Source organism: Clinocottus analis, unplaced genomic scaffold (assembly GCF_023055335.1).
Source record: "Clinocottus analis isolate CAN_PGR_092001 unplaced genomic scaffold, fCliAna1.0.p SCAF_13, whole genome shotgun sequence".
NCBI lineage: Eukaryota > Metazoa > Chordata > Actinopteri > Perciformes > Cottidae > Clinocottus > Clinocottus analis.
The window spans coordinates 6561155-6573605 of record NW_027175854.1 but is presented as its reverse complement, the minus strand read 5'-3'; the positions used below and the strand labels follow the sequence as shown (position 1 = coordinate 6573605).

General features: G+C 45.1%; 1 protein-coding gene across 2 annotated transcripts in view; it reads left to right on the top strand.

Annotated features, from left to right (window-relative positions):
* Positions 1–11818, top strand: part of palm2akap2 (PALM2 and AKAP2 fusion) — a 68530-nt gene extending 56712 nt beyond the window's left edge. The window contains exons 10-17 of one of the 2 annotated variants that reach the window (XM_068573406.1): positions 3792–4013; positions 4332–4694; positions 5249–5347; positions 5443–5544; positions 5689–7135; positions 7237–7412; positions 7903–7941; positions 9199–11818. In XM_068573406.1, coding sequence (XP_068429507.1) covers positions 3792–4013; positions 4332–4694; positions 5249–5347; positions 5443–5544; positions 5689–7135; positions 7237–7412; positions 7903–7941; positions 9199–9324 — 2574 coding nt within the window. In that variant the 3' untranslated portion in view covers positions 9325–11818. The remainder of the gene's footprint in view (positions 1–3791; positions 4014–4331; positions 4695–5248; positions 5348–5442; positions 5545–5688; positions 7136–7236; positions 7413–7902; positions 7942–9198) is intronic. The other variant, XM_068573407.1, reaches the window with a different exon arrangement.
* Positions 11819–12451: the final 633 nt, after the last annotated feature.

Sequence of the window (12451 nt, the reverse complement as noted above, 5' to 3'; positions counted from 1 at the left end):
TGTTACCACACAGGATCATATTTAGCCAGGAAACGGAGCTGGGGACTGCACGGGGTTACACCGGAGCTCAGCGTGTGTGTGTGTGTGTTTGAGGACGTACATCATCAGGCATTCGTTTTTGTTTTTCTTTACATTTGCAATGTGTTCTGGCTACAGTGTGTGCTAAAAGAGTGTGTTGCTATATTAATCATTTTTATGTGAGGTATTTCATAATCTGGTAAACTCTCCCAGCCTCTCAGGCATGCAACCGAATGTGTATGTTATTAGTGTGTATGCTTGTCTGTCTGTGTGCGAGTGTGTGTGTGTGATTTTTGTGCATCCCAGTCAGAGGGTAAGCATTTCCAGATGTAGTGGTAATGGCGACAGGCGGAGGAGACAGAATTTTAGACAGAGCATATGAGACATGAAAGCTGAAAAAAGCTGAGCTGTGTCATTTTACTTGTCACGACTTTCCATGTAATTCCCACCCCTTGTAATGTTAACGTCCACACTTCCAGTTTACATTGACCTAACTCCTGGGTTAATATATTTGAACAACCTAATCTTATTTTTCCGAACTAATTCCAGCCATACTATAATATCTTCATCTAAACTGTGCTCTAAACCTCAACCCAAACCCTAATCACCCTCAGCGTAACCCTTTTCTCTAATCTGACCGTGGCTCGTCAGCCAAACTTAAACCCACTTAATGCTGGTTTTAAATCTCTAACCCTAACATAGATCCGTTTATTAGGAAAGGCTGGTGAAACGCTTTGTCGGACATTGCTGAACTTCCCATCCTTTATTGGAAAAGGCCGAAACAACAACACAGCTGGTGCGACTATTTAGATCATTTCCAAATTCATGTGACTGTTACATTGACATTTGTGTGTATTTAAATATTCGTGGAAAAGTAACTCCTGGTCCAAGAGTAACAAAACATTCTGGTGTTTTCAGACAATAAACCACGAAGAATTTGAGCTTTTTCACTGAAGTTACATGATTTTTTGCAGACTAAAAGATTTACTCTAACACACACAGACACACACACACACACACACACACACACACACACTTTGCTCCCTGCAGGGTGTACAATGTCCCTCATCACAAGTATTAGAGTCCGAGCCCTGAAGACAGCTAGTTATGCCTGGAATGTCAGTTCACCTCAAGGAGAATCAGAAACACACATGCGAATACACACCTCTGATACAAAAACACACACTTGAAAGACCACACTCACACCGTCACGCACTGGTACACTCACACATGCACACACACTCCTTTTCTTGTGTGTTGTGTGTAGCAGAATAGCATTGCATATGAGACATTCCTGTACCATAGTACTATTTCCCTGAGGCACTTAAGGGATATCATCCCCCTCTGTACTGCCCTGCCTGCTGGACACACACTCTTACACACAGACACACACATTCCTGCACACATTCGCACATACACACGCAGTATACAATGAGTCAAATGTGACAGAAGACAGAAGACCTCATCTGTGTGAGCGTAAATAGAAGTGACACCTGGTCCTCACATCGTCATTAATATCAATAACTGGGTGAGAGAATCATGCGGGTGTCTGAGAGTGTGAAGAAAACAAAAGAAACTGGAGATGAAAGGGGAAATGGTTAGTGTAGTTTAAACATGTCTGTAATACTGTTCCGTGTCAATCATAGATAGTGTGGTTAAAGTTATATTTTGAACGGATTGCCGTAACATTTGGGAAATCTCGGTATAATTGTGCATAGATTGTATCACTTGGACTTGGAAATGAGGTGTTCCTTTAAAAGGTGTTTATTCTGACTTGTATATAACCACACACTCCATGAGGCAGCATGAGCATGACTGAGCCAGACGGGTCAACAAAATGCCTTTTTCTCACTCAGTAGAAACAGGAGACATGAGGATAAAATGTGCTGAAGAAAACAATGGCGAGTAGAGGGTTAGTTTCTTTTATACAGACAAAACTGGGCTTTTTTTTTTCCATAATCCACCATGTGACTTCACTCTAAAAATCCCAGAGAAGACTGAGGAAGCAAGAGAAGACAGAAAAAAGCAGTTGAGGGGATTCAGCAGAAGAGATCTTGAACTAAGAAATTGAAACGGCGTAAATAGAAAGAAAGGAAGAGAAAGTAAAGAAAATTATCCAACTTAAAGGCTAGAACGCCTCTTTATGTTGGTACTAAGTCGGACCAAAGTATTCCACTGATTTCTGCAAAATCGCCTCATGTAGAGGGTTCACATAGAAAGAAGAAAGAAAGTAGAAAATGTCCATGGATATCATTAAATGGCTAGTCTGAGTCTTGAAGTGTGAGAGTGGGTACAAAGCAAACACTTCCTCCTTATGGCTGCGTGTGCTTTAACTGAACAGTGGACCAATTCACTGAAGTGGTCCTCATTAAATCCCCACACACACACACACACACTCTCACATGCTACAAAGACGGGGGTCAATAACCCCTCGTGGAAGTAAACACACCTTTTGGAATTGAGGTGTACTCAGCACAAGGCAGTAAAAACAGGAAGCCAATAGAGTATTTGTGAGTTGCCTCTGGAGAAACACGAAGGGCAGTAAAGACAGGAGTGTGTAAATGTAGCTCCTTGCTAACTGTGGGTGTGGAATGTGTCAGATGGATGGTTCACAAAAACAGAAGGTCACGGGGTTTGATCCCAGAATGCCCGTGTGTCCAGCGGCGTGTCCTTTAACCAGACACTTACCCCCGTTTTTACATTTCAACACAACGTCTACGACACTCGATGAGTCATTTAATGTGGCTGGAGTGTACACATTTGTATTATTTTATGAGATGATTAATGTATTTTATTAAATCAGTATGGTTTTCAAAATGCAAGTCCTAAGTCCCACATTATTGCTTCATAAAGGTGTGATATAGTCTTCAGTGAGGATAGTAATTGCATTAAGTATCTGTGTTAACTGTTATTATATTATAATAACATCACTGGATGAAAGTGTTCCACTCTTTATGAACTTCTGCATGTTTGTTCATAATGTACGCAATATATTGTAGTTCATTTGATTTCACTTTTTTATTACATCTATTTGGTCATCTACTGTAGCATCTATACAAGCCATTTCTACAGGCTGTGTGACCAAGTCAGGGATTTGGTTTTGGAAGATTTCTCATTCCTCTCACAACAACTCCAGATGCTGATGCCTTGAGTCAGGCTCCTAACCCAATGACACACCAGGGCACCGCCCCTGCGAACAGCTGAGGTCCAGGGAGTGAATGTGTGTAACGAAGCGAACGTGACGCTATTAACATGGAAATATCTTTAAAGCTGCATAACCTGGAGTAATTGACAACTTCCTCTCCAGTGATACCAGACCAGATACTTAGATCCTTTAAATAACAAGCGATTAAAACTTTTTAGTGACACAAACTGAAGAGTAACATACAGTTTTGTAGAAGCTCAAGATACCTCCTTCCTACTTTTCTTGTTTTCTCTTCCTCTACAATCACACTTATTCCAGGTAGTCACCTCTCTGATTCATGCACAGAACTGTGAAGTTCTTTATACAAAGTACTTTCAGTATAGGATGTCTGGTTTTGACCTAAAGCAGCAGAATGGGAATTGGTGCCCTCTAGTGGTGAGAACCAGTCAGACCAGATTACTACTGCAATGCAGACAGACCGACAGACTTATGTCTTTGGAAATGAGAAATTCTGAGCTCTGAGAAAAGTAGCAGACGTTGCTTTTATTAAAGTAAGCATACAGTGTGTACAGCCTCTCCATACTATCTCTGAACCCTCTGGGTTTTTTTTATTTTTATTTGTCGACAGAAATTGTGGCGGGCAGCCGAGGATGTCAGTGACGCGATACCAAAAGAGCGGGCCTTGAAGAGCGTCAGTTTCCAGGAATCGGTCAGCGTTATCACTGACAGGCCTGCAAACATGGAACTGGAGAGCCAGCAGATCCAACATGGCTCCCTCAGCAGCCCCAGTAGCCGAGCTCACAATGCAGTTGGTGTGAAAGTAGAGACTCCCGAAAGCGAGGTGGCGCAGGTAAGGAGGTTTATGACCACAGCACAAATTCAGTTTTTTCACCCAAAAACTTGTTTTGACCTCAATTGCCCTTCATTTTATTAACCTCGACCATAATTCTAGGTCAGTTGAGCCTAGACTTTTGATGGTATAAGAGTTTCACAGGATGATGCCGAAATGTACACAAACTATTTATGATATGCTGTAAGGTTTTATGGCTAACTATCTCATCTGCTTTGTTCCGCAAAATATAATAGCATGATGATGTTTATGAAACAATGAACATTACCGTACAACAGTTTTACACAACAGCAATTTCATTGTCTGCTGTGTCGACAGGAGATCCGCTACCTGGACCAGGTTTTAGACGCCGCCTCAGACCCGCCCACCAACGGAAACTCCTCTCCATCTGAACACGCCAAGCCGATCAGCATCGATGGGAACTCTCCCTCTGTCTGCGTGTCAGCCTCCTCTCCTGTCAATCACCAATCCATTGTCGTGGAGGGGCTGAGGCAGTCCACGTTCCTCCACCAGGAGGACTCCGCCTTGAGGACCAACGGCCATGTGCAGGGAGAGGAGTCGGGGAGCGGCAGGGCCAAGTTTGAGCTGAGAGCGTTTCAGGAGGAGAAGCGGCCGGCGAAACTCTTCACCCCCGGAGAGGAGCAGCAGGTCAGGGTGACGAGGAGGCGACCCTCAGGGGAGGTAAACAGCTGTTAATTATGTATCAGTATCAGATGTAACAGACGCACAGTAGCAAAAATGACAGAGCAGCAATGGTATTGCCAGTCAAAAGTTAGAATTAAGAGTTCTGAGGAAGGCTTGTAATTATTACAGTATTCCTGAGTAAGTCTGACTAAATTAACATCATGAGATCAAGCATAAGCTAACTTATTTAATCTAAATACAACTTTTAGAGTGAGGCAACAAGTCTAAACTTCTTGTTTTGTTGCACGAAACGGGATGAAAGGCTGCCATATTAAAACAAAGTACACTTTAAATGAATGCTTAATAGTATGGAGTATGACTCCTTTTCCTACAATGAGTCCCGTGGAAAACAGGATCATTTTCGGTCAAGTCACACTGTTTAGAATCCTCTATTTTACCTTTGGGTGTTACATGGATTGCTCAAGGGCAATACAACTGGTTGAAGAGGCAATGGAGAACATGTATAAGTGCCAGCAGGCCTCGAACAGGCCTCATGGGACTGTACCAGGCTCAAAATATGCAAACATATCTTTGTCTACTCCCGTTCTCAGGTTGAGGAGCTGGAGCGTGAGCGCCAGGAGCTGATCAAAGACCAGGCTGTGAAGAAAAACCCAGGGATCGCCCAGCGCTGGTGGAACCCTCCTCAGGAGGTAGCCTCGCCTTTTGATCTTTGTTTTCTATTTTTTTTTTACTTCCTGACAAACGAACTGATTGTTTATTTGATTGGTTCATTCATTCATTCAAGGTTCCTTTGGAAAATCAGCTGGAGGCAGATCAGCTCGAGTCTCTCAAGAAATACCAGGAGAGGAAACAGCAGAAACAGAGTCCCACTTACACCTACACACAGGTAACACACAACACACACACCCATAAGTCGAGTGATGTGGGATATGTTGATGATGCATTCGATTTTGAGCGCCAACGTTGTTGTTATAGTTCCGTCTCTATTTCTTTTCTCCTTCGTTTTCTCTCCTCCCTTCTCCATTTGCAGCCCCAGGTTTCAGGTCCTCCCACAATGGTGACCTTTGACCCGGAGCTAAACAGGAGGGAGGAGATTCTTGAGGACCAGATCAACTTCTCGTCTGCCAGAAAGCAGTTTCTGCAAGGGGAGGCGACCAAGAGGGATGTGGCTCCTCACATGTATTCTGCCAGGCCCTTTTCAAAATCCATAACCAGGAGCAGCCAGGGGAGCGGCGACATTGTGGCGGAAACCGGGGACGGCCACGTGACCTGGTCTGATGAAGGAATTGCCGCCGAATTTACCTGTGCACGAGCTGTAATGACAATGCTGCCTGATGAGGAGGAAAGGAAGAGCCCGTTCTACCCAGAGGAGTCAGACTCGGGGTTAGACGAGTTCTCTGTCCGCTCTCAGGACACTACTCTGTTCAGCTTGGATAATATTTCTGACAGCGGGGCTTCACTTCCGCCCACCCCGCTGCCACTCACCCCGGTGTCACCGCCCACGCCCCAGCCCTCCACCCCAGTCAACGGGCAGACCAGTGGCAGTCCAACAGAAGACGAGCTGGAGTACCACGCAGGGGTGCTGGTCCAAAATGCCATCCAACATGCCCTGGCAGCCCAGGACGGAGACGAGTGGCGGCCGTCCCAGTTGAATTCTTCACAACTGAGCACCCCGGTCTCTCCATCCTCGACTTCAACAAGTAGCCCAGTGCCAGTTTCTTCCTCCCCGGTGTCTTCCGGTGGAGCTCCCAGTCTCCAATCGCCCTTGTCCTCCAGTCCAGCTTCGTCCAACCTGTCCCCTCAGCCAGACAGATGGCCAGAAGTCTCATCCAATGAGAAGCCTCCAGAATCTCAACACGCTCTGCAGCAGCAGCAGCAGCAGCCCTCCAGTCCAGCCCGGCAACCGCAGCTGCAGACGCCTTCTCCGCCTCCTTCTCAGCCCATCTCGCCACCACAGAGGCCCAAAAACGGAGGGCCCAGGATCAAAATCCAGTCCTCTTACGCCAGAGCACTGGCCTCCTCAACCCCGTCTCCGGCTCCGGCACCTGCCTCGTCCACGGCCGCTCCAGTTGCGAGGCCCACCCCGGTCTACCGCCCCCCTTCTCCTCCGAGCCCGGAGAAACCGGAGTTCAGCTACTTCAGTAAATACTCGGAGGCCGCTGAACTGCGCAGCACAGCGGCAACGTCGCGGGGCCCCGAGGCGGACGCGGCCAGCGGTCCCTTCCGCCTGCGCTCCAAGAAGCAGCGAACTTTGTCCATGATCGAAGAGGAGATCCGAGCAGCTCAGCAGAGGGAGGAGGAGCTGAAGAAACAGAGGAAGGAGAAGCCGGTCGTCATCGTCCGCCCCAGCAACTCTTCCGGCAACAGCCTCGCGCCCGTGAGGTCGGGGGCGCGACCAACCAAGATTTCCCCAGCAGATAAGATGAAGAGCAACAGCCTGCCAGCGAGACTCACGCTGACGGCGAGGACGGCGCCAGGTTAGTCACGGCACACGCGTCGCTTCGCCAGGGCGCCAGGTGGTCGTGTACGAGGATGTTGTTGTTGTTAAGCTCCATGTGTGTTTTTCTGTGACGTACAGGAAAGATCGAGAAGGTTCGACCCGCACCGCCTGTCTCGCCCTCACCTTCAGAGGGCGCCCTGTCTGACGCCGGCAGCGAAGACTCTGGAGGGAGACCCAAGAACTTCATGCAGACGCTCATGGAAGACTATGAAACACACAAAGTAAAGAGGAAGGAGAAACTCGAGGACAACAGTGTAAGTATTTGAACCTGGAGAAACAACATTAGTTGGTTAAGTGTACGTTGGTTGAATGCTTCCATCACCGGCCCTTTTGGCAGGAGCTAGTACAGTACAACATCAGAGGGAACTTCCCAGCCTGAAACAGGAAATTAAATTGAAAGTAATACACAGACGCTGGGGGCGTTTTCTGTCCTGTCTCTATCTTTTTTTAATGTCTTGTATCTGAATATGTCCTTTCATGCCAGATACGTCCGGTGGTGTGTCATTACTAAGAATGCGGTCTCGCTTGAGAAGAAAAAGATCATTTATTGTGAAAACAAATGTTACCAAGTTAGTTGTCAGGCATTTTTTTACAGATATATAACAGAATTGACCTTGAACATGCAGTGGGGATGATGTTACCGCTTTTGTTGTTGTTGTTGCCGATGTTGTTATTGTTTATCTATGATGACATCACATGTTTTTGACTTTGTTTACTGCTGCTTCTCTCCTGCTGGTCGGCCAGTATGCCCGTTTGTTGCTGGTTAACGAGGTAACCACTGAGGTACCTGTCCCACTTCAAAACCTGTTCACTCCATGAACGGCCTTTACTGTCAGACCTGGGACAGAAAAAATTGAAAACCTTTATAAAAACTAATACATACCAGTGTGTATTTGTACTACTTTTGTTCCGGGTTAGATGGAGATTGTTATGTTTCTTTTTTTATAGATTGAGACAAACTCTGGTTCCTCCCATCAGGGGGGGGCAAAAACACCCTTATCACATCCTACTGAAGGAACTCATTATTCACAGCGAAGATTATGAAGCAGGGGTCATCTCTGTTCTTGTTCTCCATTAAATATGCACAATGTTTTAGCTGAGTCTACAACAAGAAACACAAAGTACGTCAGACTCCCGGATATGAAAGTGGTCCAGAACAGTGAGAACGGGGATGTATTATGTCAGTTAGAAAGACTCCGTGAAGGAAACCAATCAAAAAGGGTTATATCTGATCCCAGGTCTGCTTGTGGTCTCACTGCATTACTGTTCTGCTCTGTGGTGTTGGTGCTGCATGTGCTTGTCTCCCCCATGCTTGACCCTGACACATTCAACAAATAATGATGAATACATTGTTCCATTGTTACAAAGTTAACAAATACACTGCAAGCTTAATTCAGAGAAGAACACAACTGGTAAAACAATATGAAAAAAATGCTTTTCTGAGTTGTGACACATGGTGGATGTCTATGTTATGATCGTCATATACAAGCATTAGCATTACTACTGAAGTAAAAGATTAGGCAGGGCTCAGTCAATTCAAAATATTGAAATATCCATAATTTGTTCCCCACAATCTACTCCTCCTTCACCCTGGATCCCTGCTCACAAAGACGTCTCCTGTGTGGGAAGATGTACTTATGTGTTTGTAACTGTGTGTGTGTGTGCGTGTGTGTGTGTGTGAAATTGTGTGTCTTGGCATGAGTGTGTGAGGGGGACAATGAAGCATAAAAAAATGGAACAAATCTAGTGTTGAAGCATGACACTTCCCCTGAAATGGTTATTTTGATGGATACAACTCAAGGACTCCTGTACAGCGGGATGCTTCAACCAAGCGCTCCCCTCAGTTTTTGATACACATCGCATGCCATATTAAAGTCACCGTGGTGTGTTTTCTTTTTGTGATTGTGTTGCCGTTAGTCCCTTTGAGGCTGGTATAAAAAAAAAGCATGGGTGTTTTTATTTGTGAACTGTTGGCTCATTCTGACCGTTGTGTTGCTCTGACGGTTGTTTGCACCTGTTGGGTTGTGTGTTAATCGACAGGTTCTGGAGGCCACCCGCGTCACCAGGAGGAAAAGCGACATGGCACGGAAGTGGGAAGCCGGCATCTACGCCAACGAGGGAGAAGGGGAGGGGGAAGAGGAAGAAGAGGAGGAGGAGGAGGAGTAAACGGCTCCTCTCAGAGGACGTTAAGGGACTGAGTGGAAAGGTGGAGGAAGAAGAGGATGACGAGACTGAAGGAGGAAATGCAGCGCGGATAGGAAAAGGAAACAGTATTTATTTTACTCATAGTATTCTGGTGATCACATGACCCGCTGGCTCGACCAATGGGATTAATGCACCGAGTTGTGGGTTGTTTTTTTTTGGGACCTGAGGATTGAAGGCCAACAGTATGTTAGATGTTCGAGCACGTGAGAGACATTTGAGGTGTTGGAGCTGAGTTTGGAGAAGACAAAAAAAAAGGGTCAGTGACGAAAGAGACACTTTGAAAGGGTTTCATGGAGGTTAAAGAGCGCCGTTCAGAGGTGTATTTTGGTATTAAAGGTTTTTAAAGGTTCTAGTTGATAGACGCTGAATGACTTAAATATTCATAGGATTTTTGTTCGCCTGTAATTTTTCTTAATTTAAATATGGGCTGAGATCTAAAGATTTTATTGTGGTTGCCCGAGACTTGTTGATGAGGGTGTTGGGAATGGATGCTCGATAATAACCCCCAGTCATCTTCAAAACGTGTGGAGAGACGAGCAAGCGTGTGAGTTGTGACTTTCAAGAAATGTATCTGACAACAGGAGAAAAGGCATTTCTGTAATCTCAGAATATTTTGATGACGCTGCAGTAAAAGGCCGAGGCGCTCTCAGAAGCATCGCTTTCAGAGCCCATGAAGGTTCATCCTCTGCGTCTCGCAGTGCCACAGTACAGATTGAACACACACACACACACACACACACATGTGACGTGTTGGTGGGATCTTTTTCAATCCTTTTCAGCATCCGTATTCCATCTTAAGTGCCGACTTGAATGGTCCTTGAACTGTTGAATGCTAGCGAGAAAAATAAATCAAACTAGCGCCACGGTTCAACTTTGCCTTAGACCGTCAGTAGATTGTTGCAACGCGCGATATGGATGATGCGTTTGATCTTCTCCTGTTCCGTATTGCTGCGGTTTCAGTAGACTTTAGAGAGTGACGGGACAGACGGGGACGGGGGGAGCTAACTGAGGGTCATGTTCGTGTCACTTCAGTAAGTGTGTGTATTAATTAAAGGGCTGGGTCTGGGGTTTTTATATTCTACAAAATCACTTATTTTACATTCACTCGCTATGTCGCTCTGTGATTTCTGATGTACGCAGTTGTTTCATGTATTTAACTGAGGTAGGACTGTGCATTTGCTATATGAACATGTATGTTGATATTCCAGTCGGGCCACAGCCATCGTATCTACTTTACCTTGAAGCTAGCTGAGGATAAACTTTGATGAAGATGATTGAGCAAGCTTTTTTATAAAATGTTGTTATACCAAAACAGAATGATGCTACTGCGAGAGCAGTCAGCTTATGCTTTTGAAATATATTTAACGCGTGCTGGTTGTGCGCATGAAATGACACTTCTTCCCTTGAACACAAGCACACACAAACAAGCAGCAGGAAGGTGATGACATAACGGGCGGGGTGCGGGAGCTTTGTGTGCCGGAGTCGTCCTTTTTTTTTTTTATATACAGATTATATCGTGAGCGTTGATTTTGGCGGGACGTTGTGATTTCCTGTTTTGTTAGATGGTCACAGAATAACTGCAGGTGCAGGAAGCAGCGCTCGGCTTTCGTAAATGAAATGAGAATTTGTAGAAATGTGTCAACGTGGCTTTTTAAACCACTTTAACTTGTCTCTGTCGGCTTGTTTACTGAAGCCGTGGTCGATTTTTACTTCTTCTTTTTTTTCCCCAGCATGTCAGGAGGGTGGTGAGAAAGATTTCCCCGTGAACGTCACAGGTTTGATCACCGCGTCCGTTAGTGTGTCCTCTTCAAGTGCCCTTCACCCAGGAACTGAGCCTTTTTGTCGGCTTTGCTCACAAACACACACTGAAGGACATCTATATAATTAAACATGAGGTAACCTTGCACAAAAGATAAAGGAGTGCAGGACACATGCTGACCCTTTGGCAATAAAAACTCTACTATATTTATTGTGACAGTCCCATCCTGAGTGTGCAACTTATCTGACTCTATTTAATTATCTATTTTAATGTTCTACAAGGAAACATAGTGCCAGCAGCCACCAACCAGACGTGTGTGACGTGTCCATTTCCCCCCCCCTGAAACAAAAAACCCACGTTGGTTCCAGAGAATCCTCCTGGTTCTTGTTCCTCGACACACGTGCGGTAATATTGTATAAGAAATGGTATTTAAAGGACTACTGTCCCATTGAATGAGACAGACATGTTATTGGGCTGCAGCAGATAGTGTGTAGTGCTGCAACAGAGGTCGAGCTGATGATGATGAAGGTGATTATTTTGACCACACGAGTTGAAGGACAAACACGATGCTATTCCGATGTGAGAGATGTTCGATTCTAGAGGAGCTTGAACTGACATCACCGATTCTTTGTGACAGCTTTTTTTGTTGTTGTTTTTTTACGGGATGCCAGCTGAGCTCCTGCTGTATCTCAGCTTCAGTCCAAGCGAGTTTCAAGCGACAAAAGCAAACGGCTTCCTCCCTGGTTGGCTGTAGCTGCTGCGACACCGTGTGAAACTGCATTATGTGCACATTGCCCTCCATTCACCTTTTATGTAGGACACAATCCAACCCCTAACTCCTTTTGAGTCTGCATTAGATACACTATAACGCTTTTAAAATGGTGATGACATCATGCACAGGCAGGTTGAGTTCTAATTGTGTGATTTATTATAATTCTGATTATGATGCTCTTGTTGTTTGAATGAGTTGATTTATTTATCATTTTAAATGCTGGTAGCTTGTTTTGGCCTGAAGAAGCACCTGAGCGTGTGTGTGTGTGTGTGTGTGTGTGTGTGTGTGTGTGTGTGTGTGTGTGTGTGTGTGTGTGTGTGTGTGTGTGTGTGTGTGTGTGTGTGTGCGCGTGTGTGTGATAAAGGAATCTTATTATACAGTATATCCTCTGTTCCTATGTTAACCACTTGTATGCTCATACTCTGCTTTGTTATTTTATAGCACATGTAAGGCTCACGGTTATACACCTACGATACATATTATGGATATTTTCTCATTAAAAACAAAACCTGTAAATGTGGGGTGTCTGTCTGGTTCATTCGGGTTTTGAAAGCCAT